At 43.5% G+C, this 22,890-nt stretch overlaps 2 protein-coding genes across 3 annotated transcripts in view; both read left to right on the forward strand.

The window, feature by feature from the left end:
• EPB41L4B (erythrocyte membrane protein band 4.1 like 4B) overlaps positions 1–22,890 on the forward strand; it is a 139,553-nt gene that overhangs the window by 106,017 nt on the left and 10,646 nt on the right. Inside the window, exons 18-22 of one of the 2 annotated variants that reach the window (XM_061201062.1) lie at positions 2,472–2,597; positions 3,427–3,494; positions 5,991–6,089; positions 15,328–15,517; positions 17,375–17,452. In XM_061201062.1, the coding sequence (XP_061057045.1) occupies positions 2,472–2,597; positions 3,427–3,494; positions 5,991–6,089; positions 15,328–15,517; positions 17,375–17,452 (561 nt within the window). The remainder of the gene's footprint in view (positions 1–2,471; positions 2,598–3,426; positions 3,495–5,990; positions 6,090–15,327; positions 15,518–17,374; positions 17,453–22,890) is intronic. The other variant, XM_061201061.1, reaches the window with a different exon arrangement.
• Positions 11,621–14,387, forward strand: LOC133098288 (DNA endonuclease RBBP8-like). The gene is given in 2 exon segments (XM_061201060.1): positions 11,621–11,758; positions 11,760–14,387. Coding segments are annotated over 2 exon segments (2,673 nt in total). The 5' UTR covers positions 11,621–11,713.

The following is a 22,890-nucleotide window of genomic DNA, read 5'->3' on the forward strand; positions in this document are numbered from 1 at the left end:
AATATGGCCATGCAAAAGAAAGAAAGCACAGCATTCTTGGTGCCATCCTCCAGGCTGTAATTATGGTCTTGTTGTAATCCACATGTTTATCCCTCATAGAGATGCCTTTTATGCAAACATATTCTTGTAATAACACTCAAATTTTCCAAAATTTATATTGGTCTTCACCTGAGTCAAGTCATAGAGCTGAAAGGTAGCTCCTTCTTTTCAGAACAAGCCAGCTTGAATTTTATATCCAAAAAGCAATTTAGAATTAATAAATTCAAGGGGAAAATCAATGCTAAATTCTCACTCTTATTTTAGCAGCATTCAATTTTTTTTTTTTAAAGTAGGTCTTTGGTCATTACTGTCAGTATAACTATATCCCCTTAAGCAATTGTCAAAAATCTCAAATGGGCTTTAGAACCAGTTCAATTCTTGTATTCCGGCATATCATTCCAAAAAATTAGATCTAATTAAAAAATTAACTCATCATACACTAGTGAAAACACCCATGCTAGTATTATCTTTTATATATCTTTTCAACAATTATCTTAATGTAACAGGATTTACACATACAAGATAAATTATCCTAAAACTATACTGTAAATAATAAATAAGTTACTTGTTTTGTTTTGTTTTAGAGAATGCTAAGTCTCTTAGGATCCTGACTCCATTTAAAACAGTCTATTGTCTTTATACTCAGCTTGATGGCTTAGGGTCGTTAGTGTCCTCATATCCGATGCTCTCTTTGTAGTTATATATTTTTTTCTAACCAAGGAATCTAACGTGAAAGTGCCATTCATATCCTTTTTTCCCATGTGATTGTCATGATAATCTTATGAAGAAAGAAACAGCCTCAGAGAGGTTAAGGGGAACCAGTGTGGCTGGTGGTCAGGGGCTCTAGCTTTGGAGTCACCCAGTCCTGGGTGTGAATCTTGACTCTTCTGTGTACTTCCTGTGTGACCTTGGGCAAGTGACTTGCCATCTCTCTGCTTTGTTTTTCTTATCTATAAAATGGGGATGGTGATAGTATCTACCTTCAAATGGGATGGTTAAATGAGAGGATTCAATGAGACGTGCATATGAAATCCTCCCCCCCCCCCCCCCCGCCCCTTACCCTCCTTCTCCTCCATCGCCATCACCACCACCATCATCATCATCTTGTTTATGGTGCTAGTAAGGGAAAGAGCTGAGATTCAAATCCAGGTCTTCTGTCTCTGCTTATTTTACTGTTTTGTGGAATTGCTTGGTTCAGCTTGTTCTACCAAATTCCCTCCATATGTTTGGAGGTCCTGCTGGGAAACTGCATTCTCTGCCCTCTTTTCTTTATTCAATGATGTCAACCAGCCAATTGCCCTATGCTTCCTCTGGAGCTTTCATAAAACCCCTACTATGTGTATCAAGGTGCTCAATAGGACTTTTGAATTAGCGAATTAGATTAATTTTGGAACTTGCAGAATTGGAGGCCTTTAGAACATTTTGTTCTTGCCCTGGTACATTGTGGCTAATGTGCCATATTAAGTCCTGATGTCACTAAATGACTTTTAGAAATCATATGGTCTTCTATCTTTCTTATTAAACACATATCTTCCAATAATAACTATATATTATTATAATCTTCTTCAGTAGACATGTATTAAGCACCTGCTATGTGCTGAGCACTGGGATATACAATGGCCACAATAGGCATGCTTCACAATACGACGTTATTTCCTAGAGTGTGATGTGTGTACCCTCAAAGATTTCAAGTTATATACATGGATGAGTATTTTTTAATAGTTACATAATTATCATAATTTATGTCATAATAAATATAATAGCCACCAAGTCTATGATTTCAAAGATACTATTGCTTAGGACACACTTAAAATAGGTAGTCCCAGGGTAATCCACCTTAACTGGATTGTATGAATTATAGGTACGTGTTTAGTTAATACACGAGAAATGGCAAATATAGCAAAGGTGGTACCAGATTATTGAAGTCTGAGACGCTCTAAAATGAGGCAACATAGATACAAATTTCTCATTGAGAATCACAATTTTCAGCAAGATTATTGTAAAAATACCAATTAGTATTTTGTACTCTTTCTCTTAACCCAACAAGTCACAGAATTGGGTCTTTATATGTAAGAAGTAGCAGTTATGGGGGAAATAGGACTGCAGCTGGGTGTAGGAAACTCGGAGCTTGAGTCCTGGCTTTACCTGCATGAATACTGGAAGCGTCTCTTCTCTTTGGACCTTCCCCGTCTTCCGACTCATGGGCTTCCTAATACAACCTCTCCCTGCTTCACGTGAGAGTGAGAGGATGCGCTTGTGAATCCTTTGCAAATAGTAAAAGCACTGGTACAAACGTAAGGAGTTAGTGACACACTTGTCTATATGTTTATGTCTTTGGGTTATTTGCAGTGATGATTGATGGGAAAGATTAATGTATGTGTTTTCTTAGTTCTTTGTTTACAATCTGTTGCGTGTATTTTGGTTCATCTCAGGCTGAAGAAAAAAAAGTTTCTGAGAAGACTCTTCAGACCCCACTTTTGCCTTCCCCCGTGGCTGATCATGTGAAGTGTAACATTTTAAAAGCCCAGCTGGAGAATGCTTCCCGAGCGAGTGCCCAGGTGCGTGCCATGCATGCAAGCCTTTGATTTCATGTTGTGGGATTTCCTCTGTGCCATGTAGAAGAAAGAGGCATTCTAGGACTGAGATGCTGTGTCAGTCAGGGTGCAGCCAGGAGATAGGAACCACACCTGTTATGTGCACAGAGCTTTTAATATAAAGAGTTATTAACTGGTATAGCTATAATTGGGTAAGTGAAAGGGCCAGCTCTGTACGCTGTGGTGGGTCTGAGGACCACAGGCTGCTGCACCTCCTGTTGACCTCCAGTGTGTGTTCAGCTGGCCTGGCTGGCTGAGTGGGTGTCCTTTCCTTCCCCATCATTCTTTATGGGACTCGCCAGAGGGAAGAGGACAAGGCTTCTATCAAAATCCTATGACATAATTCCTCCCAGGCTTGGTACACTGATGTGAAAGGACAGATTCTAAACTCTTTTATAAGCTGTAAGTGCTATGTGAGCATAGAGCTGCTTATTATTCCTGATCTAAAATGTGAAGTGGGGGATTAAACTGTGGATTTGGCTTTTCCCACACCATCCTTTTCTCATTCCATCATGAGCTGGCACATAGCAGGTGCTCAATAAGAGTGTGAATGCAAGCACTGATTTTATTTGAATGATTACGTGTTAATCCCTGCGATGGGGAATGACTCAAGAAAACATTTTTTGTTAAATTAAATAAACACCGGAAAATTTTGTTATTGACTGAGTACTTGATGATCTACCTCTTTGATGCACCTTCACATTTCTGTAATCCTTTGAATGTAGGAGACTTGGAAACATTTTTGCATGCCAAGATGTCTGGTTTTGACGAACCTGCCTGTTTTCTTTAACAGGTTGGAAAAGAGGAATCAACATTTGTAAATATCAATAAGAAATCCAGTCTTCAGGACGGTAATGTAAGGTCTGTTGCTTCTTGTTTGAATGGGGAAACAATAGTACCTTCAGCATTATCCTCAAAACATTACTCATGAGGGCATTTGCTAATAAAATAAAGAGGAAAAACAAAACTGAGAGAATGTGAGCCTAAAGTAAGAGAAAAGGACTGTCATAAACAACTTCCTTTATGCCTCAGAAATGCCGCTTACTCTGTTTTAATATTTCTACCTGATGTACCAAAAAAGAAATCACTTTTGAGATGCTTCTCAGGCATGTAGATCTGACCTTGTCATTCCCCTGCTTAAAGTCACGGTGGAGTCCGGACTCCTTAACAGAGCATAGGGAGACCTTTATGACCTGGCCTCTGCTCCCTGTCCCAGCTCAGTTCATCACTCTTCCCATGGTCCATTCACACGCTCCTTATCTGAGCTTCTTGAAGTACTAGAACCACAAATGTTCTTTAAAGCCTCCAGGCTACCACCAACCCAAACCCAGAGGAAAACCTTCCTTTCCTGATCTCATAGAAAGCAGACACTCTTCCCCTCCCAGCCCAAGTGAGTAACAACCTGTAGATCATGGCAGCCCCACTGACATCTTGGCAGCCTGCTAACATTGGTGGGGGTCTCCCTAGGATAGAGTTTCCTAAAATGGGTCCAAGGAGCACTGCAACCGTATCTTGTTAAAACCAAAGACTCAGGTCCTACTCCAGACCCTTCAGATCCTTTGGTGGAAGGCGGGGTCGGTGTTGTTGGCTGGGGGGGGGGGGGGGGGCGGATGGGGGTGTGGTTGTGGTAGGGGAGGCCAGGAATAAGAATTTCAAAAACACGCACGGTGACCTAGGAACCACTACCCTGGGGAATACTTGATGCTAAAAATAAAGACTAATATTTCTCTCTGTCATCTCATGATGCCTGGCCCATGTTCTTGGTATAAATTTGTCTTCCTCCAGAGACCCATACTCAGCTGCCTATTGGACTTTTCAAAACCTTAATTCATCTCTTCCCACCCTACCCTACTGTCCCTTCACCAGTTTTCCTATCTTGGTTAGTGGCATTGTTACCTACCTGTGATCCAGACCTGAGGCCTGGGAGTCCTTGACCTTTACCTACCTCATGCCCTCATCTAATTGGTCACCAAGTCCTGCCAATTTGACTTTCATATTATCACCCACATCCATCCGCTCCTCTTCATGACCCTCTTCCCGGCCTACCCCTGGGCCTCACCATTTCTCATCCTGGATAACCACTACTACAGTCTTCTAAGATGCTCCCGACTGGCCTGCTCTCACCAGCATCCTCTGTTGCTCTAAGGGCCTTTCTAAAATGCAAGTCTGACCTCGCCACTCCCTTGCCTAAAACCTTCAGTGATTGCCTTTGCCTTCAGGGTAAACAGCTCACCCTGAGGTGCCTCAAGCCCTGGCCCCTGCTTTCCCCTCTAGTCACAATCCCCTGCTCTTCCTCTGGGACCTTCCCCATCAGCAGTTCCGGGTCTCCACTCTGTCTCCCACCCTGGAAGTCTTACCTCCATCTGGTTAAGTGTAAATCCCTCCTTGAAGCTTTCCAGACGCCAACTATTTCACCCAAGCAAAGTTATGTGCTCCCCTATGTGTTCTTCCGGGGACCACGTTCCGTTGACTCTGGGGTCCCAACTTGAGGAAATCATGAACCTAAAGTATGTTGACTCCAATTTCGTATTTGCTCATTCACATGTTTCTTTAACAAACATTTCCTGGGCACTGGCCACCTACCTATCGCCATATTAGGCATTGAATAGAAGGGAAGATGGAGGTCCAGAAGTGTTAACTGACTTGCTAGAGGTCCCTTGCTGAGAACCTCAATTTGTTTTGATGCCTGTTGGTCCCAGAAGGTAATTTCTGGTTTTTAAAGTGAAATCAGTCACATACAAAAACGTGTAAAAGCTTTACCTTAAAATCACTGGCTTTGAGTAAGCCCATTGGTTATCTGGCATATTTTCTTGAGGAAATATAAAAATGAAACTTAATTTTTAACATTTTCACCTACACATAGAATTAAAATGTTTCAGAATAAGTCTTAAAGGTCTTCTGATTATGCATTTTCACATGAAATACTCTAATCATTATTTATCTCTCTTTTTAAAAAATATATTCCGTGCTATGTTTAAAATAACATAGCTACCAGATTACTTGGAAGTAAAAACGGGTTATCCACAGATTTCTCTACTCATTTTACTGGCAAAACCTGTTTATGAACCAAAACCTGAAATTGGGAGTGGGTGTTTTTGGCAGGGAAATTTTATGTGGTACCCCAATTATGTTCAGTTCCTGCTTGCTGTATTTTCTTCCCTATGATTTTTTTGGTTTTGGCTTTTCTGTGGTATTTTTAAATAATTATATGTAATAAGTAAGGAGGAGAAAAAAAAAGGATATCTTGACTGTCAATGTTATTAAGGTATAAATTAACTGAGAAAGCAGTCCCTACAGCCAAAACCAAACCATAAACCTTTTTATTGGTGGTGTTCTGCTTTTCTGGTGTGTCTTTAGAAGTCCTATTCCTATACGTGTGGAAACTACCCAACCAGCTATGGAAAAGCCGGAAATCAAGCCTCCCCGAGTGCGGAAGTTAACGAGACAATACAGCTTGTGAGTTCTATGCTGCAGGTTTTTCAATTATAACAACAAAGGTGATGCTAAATGTCCAGTTGTAAATGCTTCTTAGCCCTTCACACCATTCCCGAAGAGCTATCCCAAAAATACAGTCTGTTTCCAATTTAAGTCATAGTGGGACTGGGTCTTTCTCCCTGAAAACATGACATGATTGGCATATGTATTCATTATTGATTGTTGTGTAACAAATTACTCCAAGATTTAGCGGCTTAAAACAATCCACATTTATTACCTCACAGTTTCTGTGGGTTGGGAATCCAGGCATGGCTTAGCTGGGTCTTCTGGATTAGAGTGTCTCTTAAGGCTGCCTTCAAGGTGTTGACAAGGGCTGCAGTCTCATCTGAAGTCTCATTCATGCCGTGTGGGACAGGATTCAGTTCCTTGAGGGCTGCTGGACTGAGGACATCATTCCTTGCTGACTATTGGCTGGAGGTTGCCCTTAGTTCCTAGTCATGTGGACCTCTCCCACTTTCTCCATAGGAGAAAACACACAAGAAGAGCCAGAGAGAGCGCTAAAAAGGTGACATCACAGTCTTTTATAACCTAATCTCAGAAATGACATCTCATCACTTTTGCCCTATTCTGTTCATTTGAAGCAGGTCCCTAGATCCAGCCCACACTCAAGGAGACAGGCTTCTTCAGGGGCACGAGTAGCAGAAGGGGATCAGGGGGAGCCATATCGGATACTGCCTCCGTGGTGCCTTAGTGAAACAGTAGCATTTTGTGTCAACAGAGCCAAAGCTGATCCCTGAGCTATAGGAGGAGCCATATTCCTGCAGGAAGAGCCATATTCCTGTAGGAGGAGCCATATTCCTGTAGGAGGAGCCATATTCCTGTAGGGGGAGCCATATTCCAAAGTGTCCCAGAACCGCCAGGACCTGTCCAGTTCTGTTCAGCTTAACAAAAGTTTTTTTGGCTACCATGTGCACAGGGATATTCTAGGCACTGTGGGGGAAGAACAAAGTGACTTTGACAATTCCCATGCAAGGGCTCACAATTTATTAGAGGGAAAGACAGATTTCCCTCTAATAAATTATAATTATAATCCAAAGAAGACAGGCAAATGCTACAGTAAGGGTGGTGGTATATTAGCATAATCACAATGGTAGTTAGAATTTCTTGACCTTGCCTGTGGCCCAGGTATCGTGCCTGGATGTATAATTGGTCAGAGAGCTGCAGGGGGATCTTTGGGTGCAGTGGAAAGCGTGGAGCTCTGGAGTTAGAGAGGCTTCTAGTTTACTGTTACAAGCTCTTGGGAAAATTACTCTTTGAACCTCTCCTTCGTCTGTAAAATGGGTAAGGATTTTGTGAGGGTAAACATGAGATAATGTGGGTAAAGCCCTAGCTTTCAGCCTAGCCCTGGCTGAAAGATGAGTTAGTTCCCCTTCCTTTCTTCTTATGGACCTGAAGCCTCTGAAGAGGTCAAGTTTAGGAGGTACTGAGAGTACAGAGTATAGGACAAGGAGTGTAACTCCAGATGCGGTTCTCAAACAGCCAGCTCAGGCCTGCCACTTGCACCTTGTGAAAAGGAGAAGAAAGGGGAGTGCAGTTTCAGGGCAGACACATCCCACCTCATTAGCCTTAATAGAAGTTTCTGGACAGTATAGCAGCTGTATTTACTAGGGACGCCAAAACGAGTAAGATTCAAATAATTAGCAGTCCTAATGATCTCTGGGGGACAAATTAAACCATGAAAAATCTGCTTCCCTGAAGATAAAGCTGGCAGAATTAACCTTTCACATTTCAGAACTCAAAATGTTATTATCACCCATTCGGGGTATGTAATCACGTTGGAAACAATGACTAATACATGACCTGGAAGGAAAGAAAATTTAGCTAACTCACCAAATTGCCTCTTTTAAGGAAACTGTTTTCAAACCTCTAACTTCATGTGTATTTCTTAAGATACCCCGAAGTATTCTGCTTTGAAAATCAAAGAATGGCAGCATTTTTCCCTTGAGTAGTAAATAGCAAAATTGATGGATGAGATTTTCCCAGTTTTAAGTTTTCATCCCATAAATAGTAATGGTATTGTTGACACTAGTTACCACTTCTTTACTCATCTCTTCCACTCATAGATATTGATAAAGTTAATAAACACTTGGTTGGGGTTACAGATTGGAAAACCTCAGATTTCCCATTTCCTAAAAAATAATTCTGCATCATTAGTTTTGAGATGCAGGGATGTGTGTGCCCTTTTTAGCGGTTACAGTATTCCTAGTTCGTAGGCCAGAATTATGTGTGCTTGTTTGGGTTTTAGGGTACTCCATCAAAGCATCATGATATTCAGGTGCTCTGAACAAGTTTTCAAACTGCTGCTTTCTAGGATATAAACAAAAATCTAAGCTGTGTTCTTTTCTCGAAATACGGCATAGGGAGGAAAGGTGGGGCTGCTGTGTGCAGAGTGAAGGGAGAAGCAAACTCTGCAAAGAGTTGAAGGCAGGTAAAAGCATCATCTTTATATTGATGTCAGCTGGTATGTTTAGAAAATGATGAGCTGCTTAATTTTTACCCAGATTTATAACTTTACTATGTATTTAAACACAGTGTAAAAATCTAAAGGCATTCAGGCAAGACAGAAAAGTCCAAAGAGAAAAGTAACTGATTCCCTAGAATCACACCATCAAAAATAACCAATGTTCACATTTATGACTATTACTCTAGACATTTTTCTATGTGCATATATTGTTAAAATAGAAATCATTTCAAAGAAAAGACTCATACTACTGCATAAAATTTTACTTATTAAAATGTTTCATGGGGCTTCCCTGGTGGCGCAGTGGTTGAGAATCTGCCTGCTAATGCAGGGGACACGGGTTCGAGCCCTGGTCTGGGAAGATCCCACATGCCGTGGAGCAGCTAGGCCCGTGAGCCACAACTACTGAGCCTGCGCGTCTGGAGCCTGTGCTCCACAACAAAAGAGGCCACAATAGTGAGAGGCCCGCGCACCGCGATGAAGAGTGGCCTCCACTTGCCACAACTAGAGAAAGCCCTCCCACAGAAACGAAGACCCAACACAGCCAAAAATAAATAAATTAATTAATTAATTAAAAAAAAAATGTTTCATGAATTTACCTTAGACACCAGGCGTTCATCATAAATCACATTGATAGCATAAGCTATCTGGCATAGCTCAAGGTCGTAGGTGTGCAAAGACACACTTATCCAGCGGGATATTCCAGGGGTCCAGAGGTTCTCTCAGGAGCTTGTCAGTGGCCAGTGGTTCCTTTGGAATGTACAGGGTTTGAGCATCTGGGGCCTGCTGAGTTAGCCCTTTCCTGTGCAGTCAGCAATCTGGCTGGCAGCAGGGGAGAGGGAACTTGTCTTAATTTCTATAAATTTGAGAAAATACGGTCCATGCTAAGAGTGGGGCATAGATGGTGCAGCGCTGTGCTGGGATGATCAGATCAGAAGAGCTTCCAGCCTTGACGTACCTTGAGGGAAGTCAGGCCTTCCCCACAAAGTCAAGCCCTGGAGATAAGCCCCAGGTGCCGTGAGGGAGACTTCTCCCACATGGTGACTTCCTGTCTAGTGTCCTTTCCATCCTGGGTCATCCCACTCGATCAGAGAGGGTCGAAGACCAGAGCTACTTGGCCCCAAAACAATTGTGTGCAACTCCTCCTCTATAATCAGTTTATCACACCAAAGAGACAGTTGCTGTTAGGCCACGAAGGGAGTCATTACACCCTTCGCTCAGAACAGTAGGTTCCTACAAGTCTTATGCTTACCCTCCTAAGGGAGGCTCCTCAGAGTAACATCCCTTGGTTTGGTGGTTCCTCAAAAAGTTAAACATAGAACTACCATACAACTCAGCAATTCCACTCCTAGGTGGAATTCCAGTTCAAAAGAGTTGAAAGCAGAGACTCAAACAAATGTTTGTACACCAGTGTTCATAACAGCACTATTCACAATAGCTAAAAGGTGGAAACAACCCAATTGTCCATCAACAGATGAAGGGATAAACAAAATACAGTCTGTCCATACAATGGAATGTTACTCAGCCATAAAAAGGAATGACATTTTGACTTATGCGATGACATGGATGGACCTTGAAAACATTATGTTCAGTCAAACAAGCCAGATACAGAAGAACATTTACTGCATGATTCCACTTATATGAGGTACCTAGAGTAGTCAGATTCATCCGGACAGAAAGCATCGTGGGGGAGGGGTGTGGAATTTCCCCTTTACCCTTTTTGAGTTCTTGTGGCTGGATGAATAATAAACTAAAAAGGTTAAAAAGAAAGAAATTTTAATTCATGCACATGGAGGTCTCATAGAAATGGAACCTAAGAAGTGCCCAAAGCAGGCAGCTTTTCTACTTTTTAGGCAAAGAACAATAAAGTTGTGAGGAATTGACAGGACAAAGAAACTTAGGTTTTGGGTGCTCATTTAGTGAAGAATCTTCGGATAGTAACTTAAAGAAGTAACAGGGTTTGTTTATACAGGCCTCTAGGCCCAAATCCCCTGTCTCTGATGATAAAGGGGTCCTTCTATCTTCAGATGCAGGGAGTACACCTTTCACACGAGAGATTTATTTCCTGCTTTCAGGGAGACAGAAAGGAGGGTCAGAGTGTTGGCCATTTCTTAAGTAACTTTAATTCAAAATAATCAATATGACCTTTACACCACGTAACAAGCAGAAAGGAGAAAGTCTGTCAGAAATTAAGGAATAACTGGGGCTTCCCTTGCGGCACAGCGGTTAAGAATCTGCCTGCCAATTCAGGGGACACGGGTTCGAACCCTGGTCCGGGAAGATCCCACATGCCGCGGAGCAGCTAAGCCCATGCGCCACGACTACTGAGCCTGCGCTCTAGAGCCCGCGAGCCACAACTACTGAGCCCGCGCGCCTAGAGCCCGTGCTCCGCAACAAGAGAAGCCACTGCAATGAGAAGCCCGCGCACCGCAACAAAGAGTAGCCCCCGCTCGCCGCAACTAGAGAAAGCCTGTGCGCAGCAACGAAGACCCAACGCAGCATATAAATAAAATAAATTTATTTAAAAAAAAAAGAAATTAAGGAATAACTTTTTACAACATTTTAGGTTATAATTTAACATCATGAAGAGGAGAAGAAAACTTGAGGCCCTAAACAAAATTTCAGTATTCTCTTGGAAACCAGTACAAACTATATTGATAAATATTTATTTCTAATTTAAATGCCAAAAGTAATTACTTTTTCTTACCAAATACCACAGGAAAAAATTACCCTAAATTGTTTTTAAAATGAAAATTTTCGTAACTAGGATATTACATCTCATAGTTAGTACATATTTTGCTTAATAGTAAAACTATCTCTTACCGGATTAATTTAAAAATCCTGGGCCCTCGGGCCCTCCCCCAACCCTGGAAAGCGCGGGCTGCCCCGAGGGCGGTTTGCCCTGCTGGCGGTTTGGCAGGTTAGTGAGGGAACGAGGAGAAAAGCGAACGGCCGTCTCTTCCCCGGTCCAGAGCATGCTCGCGTTCCTGCTGGGGCTTTCGAGAATCTGGAGGCAATCTTGCAAGCCGTATTTGAACTGGCCAAAGACAACTTCAGACCTGTATAATGTAACAGAAAAGGTCAGAAAACGTTAGGCAGTAGAAGTGTGAGCATATTAAGTAAGATGAACGTCTCGGGAAGCAGTTGTGGAAGCCCCAGTTCTGCAGATATATCTATCTAATGACTTTAAGGATCTTTGGACAAAACTAAAGGAGTATCATGATAAAGAAGTACAAGGTTTACAAGTAAAAGTAACCAAACTGAAAAAGGAACGAAGTTTAGATGCACAGAGACTAGAAGAATTCTTCACCAAAAATCAACAGCTGAGAGAGCAACAGAAAGTCCTTCATGAAACCATTAAAGTTTTACAAGATCGATTAAGAGCAGGATTATGTGATTGCTGTGCAGTAACTGAAGAACATATGCGGAAGAAACAACAAGAGTTTGAAAATGTTCGACAGCAGAATCTTAAACTTATCACAGAGCTTATGAATGAAAAGAATACTCTACAGGAAGAAAATAAAAAGCTTTCTGAACAGCTGCAGCAGAAAATTGAGAATGATCAACCACATCAAGCAACCGATCTTGAATCTGAGGAAGATGTTATTCCAGATTCACCAATAACAACCTTTTCATTTTCTGGCGCTAACCGACTACGAAAGAAGGAGAACCTCCACGTCCAATACGTAGAACAAACACATACTAAACTGGAGCACTCTGGGTGTGCACATGAATTGAGAAAAGTACCAAAGTCTTCAACTCATCCACAACATAAACATAATGAACGTGAAATTCTAGTGGCTGACACTTGTGATCGGAGTCAAGCTCCAGTGGCTAATACACATGGAAAAAGCAGTTATCCTCCTGATAATTTAGCTACAGTTGTTGCTGAAACACTTGGACTTAGTGTTCAAGATGAGTCTGAATCTCAAGGTCCTATGAGCCCTCTTGGTGATGAGCTCTACCACTGTCTGGAAGGAGATCACAAAAAACCTTTTGAAGAATCTAGAAGAAATAGTGAAGATAGTTTAAGATTTTCAGATTCTAATTCAAAGACTCCTCCTCAAGAAGAATTGACTACTCAGGTATCATGTCCTGTATTTGGAGCTACCTCTAATGTGAAAAGTAGTTTAGGTTTGAATACAAGTTTGTCCCCTTCTCTTTTAGAGACTGGGGAAAAAAACCATCTGAAAACAACGCCCTTCAGCAACACTTCTAATTCTAGATCAGAGAAACCTAGATCAAAATCTGAAGATGGTGCCCTTTTCACACATCATAATATTGGGGCTGAAGTGAAGAAGATCACTAACCAGTCATCTTCTAATAAGCAGGTGCTTATAAATAAAAATATAAGTGAACAGGATAGTATTGATCACATTAAAGATACTGTTACTGATAAAGATAAACCTGTGGTACCCCTGAAATCACTGGGAGGCCGAACCAAAAGGAAGAAAATCGAGGAAGAAAGTGAAGATGAAGTAAGCTGCCCCCAAGCCTCCTTTGATAAAGAAAATGCTTTTTCTTTTCCACCAGATAGTCATTCTTACATGAATGGAGACTATGTGATGGATAAACCTCTGGATCTGTCTGATCGATTTTCAGCTATTCAGCGTCAAGAGAAAAGCCAAGGAAGTGAGAACTCTAAAATCGGATTTAGGCAAGTGACTCTCTATGAGGTTTTGAAGCCTGTTCCAAAGGGCTCTTCCTCAAGCTATAAGGCCTTGAGTGGGAGCTGTGGGTTAACCAGAGATTCCCCGGAAGAGCCCAGCAGTTTACAGGAGTCCCTCCTCCAGTCCTTGAGTAAATCTCCGGGTAATAAAACACTGTTACAAATAAAGGAAGAAAATTCTATCTTTAAAATCCCTCTACGTCCACGTGAAAGTTTGGAGACAGAGAATCTTTTTGATGAAATGAAGGGTTCTGGTTCTCGTGAGCCTATAAAAATAAAAACCAGGTCAGTCCATGGAGCTTGTGAACTTGCATCAGTTCTTCAGTTAAATCCATGTAGAATTGCTAAAACAAAGTCTCTACAAAACAACCAAGATGTATCCTTTGAAAACATCCAGTGGAGTATAGATCCAGGAGCATACCTTTCTCAGTATAAAATGGGTATTACTGTAGTAGATACAAAGGATGGCAGTCAGTCAAGATTAACAGGAGGAGAGACAGTGGACATAGACTGTACATTGGTTAGTGAAACTATGCTTTTAAAAATGAAGAATCAAGAGCAGAAGCGAGAAAAAAGTCCAAATGGACAAGGAAAAATGAATGATAGCTTGGAAGATATGTTTGATTGGACTACACATGAAGAATATGAATCCTGTTTGGTAGATAGCTTCCCCCAAGTAGCAGATGAAGAGGAGTTGTCAACTGCTACAAAAAAACCAAACTCTCCTGATGATAAACAAGATAAAGTCAAACAGAAAGCATTTGTGGAGCCATATTTTAAAGATGATGAAAGAGAGACTAGCTTACAAAATTTTCCTCATATTGAGGTGGTCAGGAAAAAAGAAGAAAGAAGAAAATTGCTTGGACACACATGTAAGGAATGTGAAATTTGTTATGCAGATTTTCCAGCAGAAGAAAGAGAAAAGAAGTTGGCTTCCTGCTCAAGACACCGATTTCGCTACATTCCACCCAACACGCCAGAGAATTTCTGGGAAGCTGGTTTTCCTTCCACTCAGACTTGTATGGAAAGAGGTTACATTAAAGAAGATCTTGATCCTTGTCCTCGTCCAAAAAGACAGCAGCCTTACAATGCAATATTCTCTCCGAAAGGCAAAGAGCAGAAGACATAAATGTTGAAGCAAAAACGGGAGAGATGACAATATTCTTTTTATTTATAGTTAAAGTTGGTATTAAACATTGATATTTTTTGATCTTCTGAAAACTGATTTATAAATCATTTTTCTATTGAAAATGTTTTTAAATGGCCTTTACCCATCACACAGACGACTATTTAAAAATGGATAAGTTTATGTCGTATTCTCTTGCTTTTGCACCTTTAAAATAATAAGGTGCTTTCATTTTGCACTCTAAGTTAAAAGTTGTTTATTACTTTATTTGGTAATACCTAATTGCAACTTTGAAAATATAAAAAAAAAAATCCTGCAGATGTTTGCAGGAATAAATTTTTGATGATGATGGTAGTTCAATCTTTCCTTCAGGGTCTTCAAAAAAATGCTATATAAAAAACATATTAAGTTTTTTCTCCATGTAATTTTATTAAAATAAAAACTACTCTATCCTAATAAAAAAGAATCAGTATGCCATTGTGGCATATTTGGGGGTGGCCCACCCTGAGCCTCAACAGCAGAGCAAATGTTACCAGGGTCTGCGGAGAGGGGGCCACAGGGAGCTGTTGTTCAGTGAGTACAGAGTTGCTGTTGGGATGATAAAAAAGTTTGGCGTATAGATAAAGTCCTTGTTATACAACATTGTGAATGTGTTTGAGCCCCTGGATTGTAAACTGACAAATGGATAAAATGATAAATATTATGTTATACATACTTTCTCATAATAAAACATTTTTTTAATCCCGGGGCAAGTTACAGAAAATCCAGCCCAGACTTGCTTTGGCTGAAGGTCAATATATCGGCCCCTGTAAGCTGGACATCTGGTAGACATCTGTTTGGGGAGCCCCCAATCCCCCCGCTAGCCGTCGCAGCCCTCCCCAGCTCCCTCCACTCCCCACAGCCTGTTTATTATTGTAATGAGCAGAGCTTCATGTGCTTCTAGTAACCGCAGTGATGAAGACGACCTCCCTCCAGACCTGGCCGAGGCAGCGGGAGCGACCACAACTCCAGCCATGGCCACCACCATGGCCACCACCACACAAGTCTCAGTGCCGCTGGCATCCCCCAAGGTCCACAAAGTCAGCTCGCCTCAGAATTCAGAAGGCAAGGGCCAGCTGTCCCCAGGGGCCAAGGTACGGCGGAAAAGCCCTGAGGAGTAGCATAAATTGTGTGTGGCATCTGTATGCATTTAAACTTTGCATCAGGTCTGTGCACTCGTAAAACAACAGTAATAACCACCAAAGCATGTGTTTTATATAACCTGTCCCTGAAAGATAACCACGTATGAGAGACAAATGGTATAATATAAAAGCATGTACTTTGTACTTGAAGGGAAATTTAAGAGATTTTTGAGGGCAGTTTTAGTTTTAGAATATCATCCCTGCAAAAGCTGTTATTCTACTGTGAAGACAGAAAGCAAGAAATGGGTTTTTATCCTCCATAATGGAAAATTTGGAGGAGTAAAAACATAGAGGTATCCCTATCCCATTCCTTATATGGGATAGCCTGTGTTAATAGTTTGAAAGTGGGAAATATTATTCTATTTGTCACTTTGAAATTTCAGGAAATTGCCAATGATGTGAATGGGCTGTGACTAAGGCACAAGACATTTCTCTTGGTTTCCTTTGAGTGACGCTTAGCTGTGGTCACTCTTCAGCAATTGGTCCAAAGGCGGTCACATGTCTTGCTCTCCAAGCAGATGCTGAGTCAAAGGTTGCTTGGTCTGTGGACCCCGCTGAGGAACACTGTGTGCATGAGGTGGGGCCCCTAATGCAAGACTGGAACCTTAGAGTCTTGGGGGCCAAGACTTGGGGCCCAATCGCTCCTTTCAAATACCTATGGCTGCTTGAAACAAGTAGTCACTCCGCAGCCCTTGTTTCTCCGAGCCTCAGTTTCCTCTTCCCCCAAAAGAGAATAAGATCTGCTACGATGCCCAGCTCATGGGTCCAGCAGAGATTAAAGTGCTTGTGCAAACAGGATGCCCGAGGCTTCTGTAGCTCCAGGGATCATGATTCCTGGTAACATCTAAGTAACAATAGTCCAGGCCACATCGTGTATGGCTGAGGCCAGTCTTTCACGGGGTCCCTTCCTGGGGTTTCTGGGAATACCTCTGTGTTCAACAGGATCCGGCTGGATCCCTCAGCCAGTGACTGGCCCAGACTGAGGCGCCCCGCTTTGCTGTAGATCACCTCCTGGGAACTGGAGTTGGGTTCCCCTCCACTGTGCTGAGTCCCTAGCACTGCTTTGTCCCAAGTGTGGACACAGGCTCCTCTGTATATCCCAGGCCGTCGTTAAAACCACGCAAAAACATTTACAAAACAGAAGGGAATTCAGTGCAGATGCAGGCAACATCGTACCAGAAGCCACAAGGCTCCCTCTTCTGGCCATCTCTCTCCTTAGGGCCCTGCTTGCACCAAGTAAATGCGACTTATTTTTTTCCACAAAGGGTTTCAAGGCCCCCCATGCTGCTGAGATACCCCCAAGGCAAGGCGAAAAATAATTTTTCCCAAAAAATGAACGTGATTTTCAGAGGTACCATCTGAAAATCACTCTCCTACCATAAAGCTCTTCATCATTATTGTGCAGATGAGTTTAGCTCCTTGAGGTCTTGATCCAGGATGAGGTCTTTACTCTCTGTTTATATATTCAAAGGACGCTTTGAAGTGTTTTTCCCCCAAAGGCCAGTCAAAGAGCACTCAAAGCATTTAAGAAAAATTGTTTGCAGCTTCAAAAAAGACAGTTCTCCACCCTATACCCTACTTCTACCCATGAAGATTTCAGAAAAACTCAGGGTTTGGTCTCAACATTTTGTACACTACTGAGTTAAGAGAACTCTGGCGGGGGTGGGGGGGGGGCGGTTGGCATGATAATGAGCTCAGTGTTAGAAAAGGGGAAGAGGAGAGAGGTCAGGACCGTCTGTATTTTCTGTTGAAATTCCACTGTCAGTCCAGAGCCGGCACTAACTGGGATATTTTTGTCTGCCTTTGTAGAGCCCCTCTGACCGAGGAGGTGCCTTTACCTTGGAGCCAGGTGATCTCCTGATGGATTTCACAGAAGCCACTCCTCTGGTAAACTTCCCATTTTGCTAAAACCAGAAAAGCCACAGACCATAGAAACATCTTGGCAGTGGGACGGATGGACAGAGGTGGGCATCGCTGTTGGGAAGGCTCTTCCTCTTGTCCTGCTCACAGCCTGGAGGCTCAGGGATCAGCTTTCTTCCAGGGTTCAGGCATCACGGGTCCTTCCCCCTCACGGAGCCCCCGAGGGAGGGCCGTGCTCCCTTTCCTCTGAGGGTGGCTGCAGGGGCCCCACCCTGCCTGTCTGCTGCTCCTCCGTGCTTCCGTCTCGGCTTCTTGGCTTCCTGGGCTGCATGCCCACCATGCATGCCCGCCATGGGGCATCTCTTGCTGTCTCTTCCAACAACATGCTCCAGCCTAAAGTACCAGCTCAAGGCCTCACCTAGGTTTCTAGGCCCCTTGTGCCTCCCTCCCATCCTCCATCCTCTGTGTAGAGGTCTCTCCTTCAGGATGGGATGCCTGCAGGTGGGAAGCCCTTTCAGGGAAGGGAGCACTGGACCAGGAGTCACGCAGGCCAGGCCTGGCTCCACCCTCTGCTCCTCACCGTAAGATCCTTGTCATTGGGTAGTTGCTGCCCCGTCTTCTGTCAAACGGGGATGTCATTGTTTGCCCTGTCTGCCTAAGAGTATTATAAGGATCACATGAGAGAGAGAGCCCCATATATAAAGCACCACAAATGTGTATAAGATACTATAAACATGATTAGATGACACAGGCAAAACTGGATGTATCTTAGGCTGGGCTCAGCCTAATACCCAAGTGTACTGGAGCATAAATCATGGTCCACAAATTTGGCATGTGAGTCAAAATGTGAGCCAAGTCAAAAACTATCTCCTGAGAACTTACTCTGCGCCTGGCTGCGTATGAGGCTCTGGGAATGGATAGGGCAGCTAGAGGCTGGAGGGGGCTCAGGTTGGTAAAGGGTCAGGATCAACAGGAGAACCGTGTGGAAGATGCTTGGGGAGAAGCCAGGAAGTCCAGGAGCTCCCTGGACAAGGGTGTGGTGGATGGGAAGGATTTCTGGAAGGCTTTCAAGAGGGGACAAATGAGGCAAAATGCTGTCCAGCCTTTAGGAATGATCACCGCTCCTGCCTCAGCTAGCACAAGGAAATCATTTGTGATTTATGCAATTATACTTCTCTTCTGGAGAGCTGGTACAGTCTGAGAGCTTCGAGTCAGCACCTTCAGATAAACTGCTTGAGAACTGACAGTGGGCAACACCCAGCTCGGGGACCTGCAGAGTTACTTCCTTCCCATGCTCAAGTAAATGGAGCTGGTTATTCATGGCCTTTTTGTTAGACAGATTGCCAAGATAGGGTAACCCGGAAACACCTCATCGCCCCTTTGCCCAGATGGGGAAACTGAGTCCCAGAGTGGGGTAATCATCCAGGGACCAAGCTGGAGCTGGAGCCCAGATGTTCTGGCTCTTTCTCTGGTGCCCTTTGCATCCAATTGAGCTAAATCCGGCCTCCTCTTTAGGGAACTTGCCATTTTGGAGAAGAGCAATGCCTGGAAGAAGAGCTGTGTTTCAAACACTCTAAGAGAGTCTGTATAAACTGCTACTGCTGTGGGACCCTGTGCCTAACCCTGTCTGGGGGCACTAGGAAAAAGAAGGTTTCATGTTGCTAGGGTTTTAAGGTATGAGTAGGAGTTTGCCAGATGGAGGAAGTGGACCAAAGCACTCTATGCAGAAGGTACAGCATGAGCAAAATAATGATTATTTATTATTATTTAAAAGGTCTGGTGGATCTGAGAACCAGGGTTAGTTTACAAAAAAATACATCATGGCTTTGACAGGAGTGATGGGATTCCCTTAAAAACCATTGTGTTGCAGATCCAGCTTGTGGATTTAATTGCCCCACCTTTTCTGTGTTTGGCATAACAGACTGAGATTAGAAAGGAAGCAGCCTCTGGCAGGGACCCAGAGGTCCCCTGATCTCAGGTGCCAGTGCCTACCAAGTTACTGTCCAGTCTCTGCTTGCACCCCTCCAACAGCAGGGCGCTTATTCCGTGTCCCCAGGACACTTTGCTTGTGTCTCTGGGCAGCTCTGACCGAGCTCTGAAACAGGGTCCAGGTGCTGCACTGCCCAGCCACGGGACAGCTGAGGTTTTTGTACAAGACACAGCTGCCCACTTCACGGCTGAAGTTTGCAGTGAATACCTTTTTTCAAGATGAAGCATCCTTCTTCTTATTTGTGCGGATTTGAGGCACAAGTGCATGTTCACAGAGCACATGCACACAGAAGGTATGCTGGAGGGCTAGTATTTCGGGCTTTCCTTGGCATCATTGGCTTTGACCTTACTTCACTCCAGAGACCTATCTCCATGAGTGCCGAAGGGTCCTAGAGGGGAAGAGGGACTCCAGCAGCCTGCTTCTCCCTTTGTCTGGTCCTCTTACCTCCATCTCCTCCATTTGTTCTTCCCAGCATCAAAGAAATGCGAGCTGCAGCCCTTTCTGCCCTTGATGTTAGGGTGATGGAGGGGCGTGGCATCTGTGTCTCTAAAGACAGCCAAGGAAGGCTAGACTTAGGATCTGGGGCTGGAGGAAAGTCTTAAAGCTGTGTCCCTGCCTTGGTTCCTCGGGCCAGAGCTGGAAGAACAGGGAGCTGGAGAGAGAGGAGTGGGACAGATTTTCTTGCCTTCATTAAACCAAGTTCCACCAAGACACTATTGGAGCTAGTTTAACCCTTATGACTCTTTACCCTTATGATCCAGTCTCTGCATGGAATGAAACATGGTCCAAACAGCCAAGAATAATAAAAAAGATTCACTCTTTAACTGGCGTCTCTTAAGATAATGAAAGAAGATTAAATGAACACCTCCTGGTAACAGTTCTTGAATCTCATTTTGCTTCTCTCTTAATTCTCTTGCACCCTGCACTTCCCCAAGGACTTACATCCTCAAACTCTCCACAAAAACATTCTTTCTAGCTTTCACTCTTGTAGCATTTTCCCCCTCCTTTTCCCAACTCTTTTCTTCTCTAATCCCCAACTCTTTTATCACGTAGCTCAATTTAGCAATCCAAGTCCTACAACCTCTGCAGCTCTGTTGTCTGCCCATTCCTGGAATCTGCATCATAGACTCTTCAAGATCAGATAAGAGTTTCTGCCTGGGAGGGAAGCTTGGGGCTGTGAGGATGGGAAGGGAAGAAGGCAAGTGAGTGAAGACAGCACCCACTCTCCCTCTGGTCTTCTCATTTGGTGTGCGGGTGTGGGTGTGGGTGTTGGTAGAGTGTGAGGTGTTAGAAGGTGGGCACATGGACACATCAATCATGTTGACCTTGGGATGCAGAGTCCCACCCTCTACTCTGGGTCAGTCATGCCAGCTTCCTTCCCCAGGTAACACAGACCGTGAACACCCATACCTTCTGTGTCCCTGATGCTCTCTCTTTGGGGCTTGTTCCTCCCTGATCCCTGTACTTCAAGAATCACTCACCCAACTGCAGAGCATCAGAATCCAGGTCTCGTCTGGGTCAGGGAACATTAGTCAGGAGTTCATGTGTCAGGGAGGAGATGGCCTGGCCAAAGGAAGGTTGTGTAGGGCCCAGAATGGGCCCTGGGTTGGGTGTCAGAAGAATTGGGTTTCCATTTGTCTCAATAACTTAGTTTTTATTTTGAACCTCATTCTAGCAGGAGAGCTAAAGCTTAATCTCAAGTCAAATCAGGTGCCTCTTCAGTCTTCCTGGGGTTTCATCCATGTTCTTCAGGGCACGGGGAGAGGGAGGGAAGTCTCTTTAGTTCGTGAAGTCACCTGTTTGCTGATACATCTGGGACACCCGCTGCTTCGCTTATGCCCCTTTTGGGTGGGTGGAGATCACCGTGCCGCTGGGATGTGAATCCCTATCTACTGGACACACCACACAGCCATTCTGCTCTGCTCTCCCATCTCTACCTGAGTAGAGGGGTGCAGGTCCCCACTGCTCTTTAATCCCTGTCCCCCAGCCTCTGCCTATGAACGGAGGGCCCAGAGCCCCTTTGTTCAGCACTCACTAATGTCTACCCCTCCTCCCTTTCCTTCTGACTCCTCTCTCTTATCCTCAAGCGGGCAATCTCTTTTCTTATCTGGATGAAGGCTTACACATTTTCACCATGATTTATCTATGCCAAAACCTTTCTGTTCCCCAGAGAGTCAGATTTTGAAACTCAAAAGCCATATAGAACCTAGCTGCCTGAATGTAGAAAAGACCCAAGGAGGGAAGGAAATACCAGGAGAAAACATAAATGGTATTTCAAAATAGTATCCTATTACATGTGAAATCCTGTTCATTTACTACAAGTCAGAAGTGTGGGAGCCCCAGGGATGTTCTTTTGTTTAAATCCGCTCAGATGCATTTAGAAATCTTGAGTTTGAAATATGAGATCTAAATCTCCATTTAGAAAGGTCAGAGATGCTTGTGGGATGGACCAACATTTCTTTACCATAAAAGTCCAATGCTGGGCAAAGCTTTAAGTCATCCATTATAATCTTCAATACAGACACTGGTAGCCAGTACACATTTTGGCCTCAAGGCAGAGTGTCCATGTTTCTTGGTGATTTATGCCTTAGGTAGCATCTTATAGAGCATAACATTTATCCTGAGGACCAGAGGGGGAGGGGGAGTTTAAGTAGGGTGGTAAAACTTAATTGCACATTAGGTGACTAATGTGGACTCCCTTGTTTCTGAAGAATGGATTTAGAAACAATCAACAAGAGGGTCTAGACCCATGGATTTAGACTTTGCAAATGCAATTTCTGCATCTCCCACATCTGAATAGTAAAACAAGGCTATTATGGAGGCCATTGTGAATAATGGTTGTAAAAGCCCCTTGGAGATCATCTAGGACTGCACAATAGTAAAAAGGATGGAGTTAGATCAATTTGGAGATGGAAAAGAAGGCTACAACTTTCTTGATAATTTTTCAGTGAAACTTTCCCAGAGGCTCTACTTGATTCATTATGGCAGGATCATACCAACTACTTAAGAAAACGCTCATGAGCTAAAAGATGCATGTATTTGTTCCCTGGAGTAATGGTTCTTTCCTGAGACCCAAACTGACCCTGTCAGTGGCTCCCTCCCCTGATATCAGAGCATTCTCCCCTCACCATTCTCATCCTCACCAGTACAAGCTGTTGGATCTCTGCTGGGTGCATGGCACTCTTTAGGGCTGGGGCCAGGGAACCCGGTATCCCAAATGACATGGCATTTTCTCACAATGCTTGGTATCTCCTAGCTAAGCAGCAAGCCCCCTCACCCCCCAGTGCCAGTATGAGATGCCAGGGCCTGGGTCCATAGATGTGGGAGGAGGGTCACGGCCAATATATTTTCTGAACACAGATAAAGAGCCATGACAGATTAAGTGTTAAACTCTGTGTTCCTTCTCACTGATGTACCTCTTTCTTGTAGCTCTCTGTTGGGCATCTACTCACTTATCCACTTATAATGTGGGCCC

This window comes from Eubalaena glacialis, chromosome 9, assembly GCF_028564815.1.
Source record: "Eubalaena glacialis isolate mEubGla1 chromosome 9, mEubGla1.1.hap2.+ XY, whole genome shotgun sequence".
NCBI lineage: Eukaryota > Metazoa > Chordata > Mammalia > Artiodactyla > Balaenidae > Eubalaena > Eubalaena glacialis.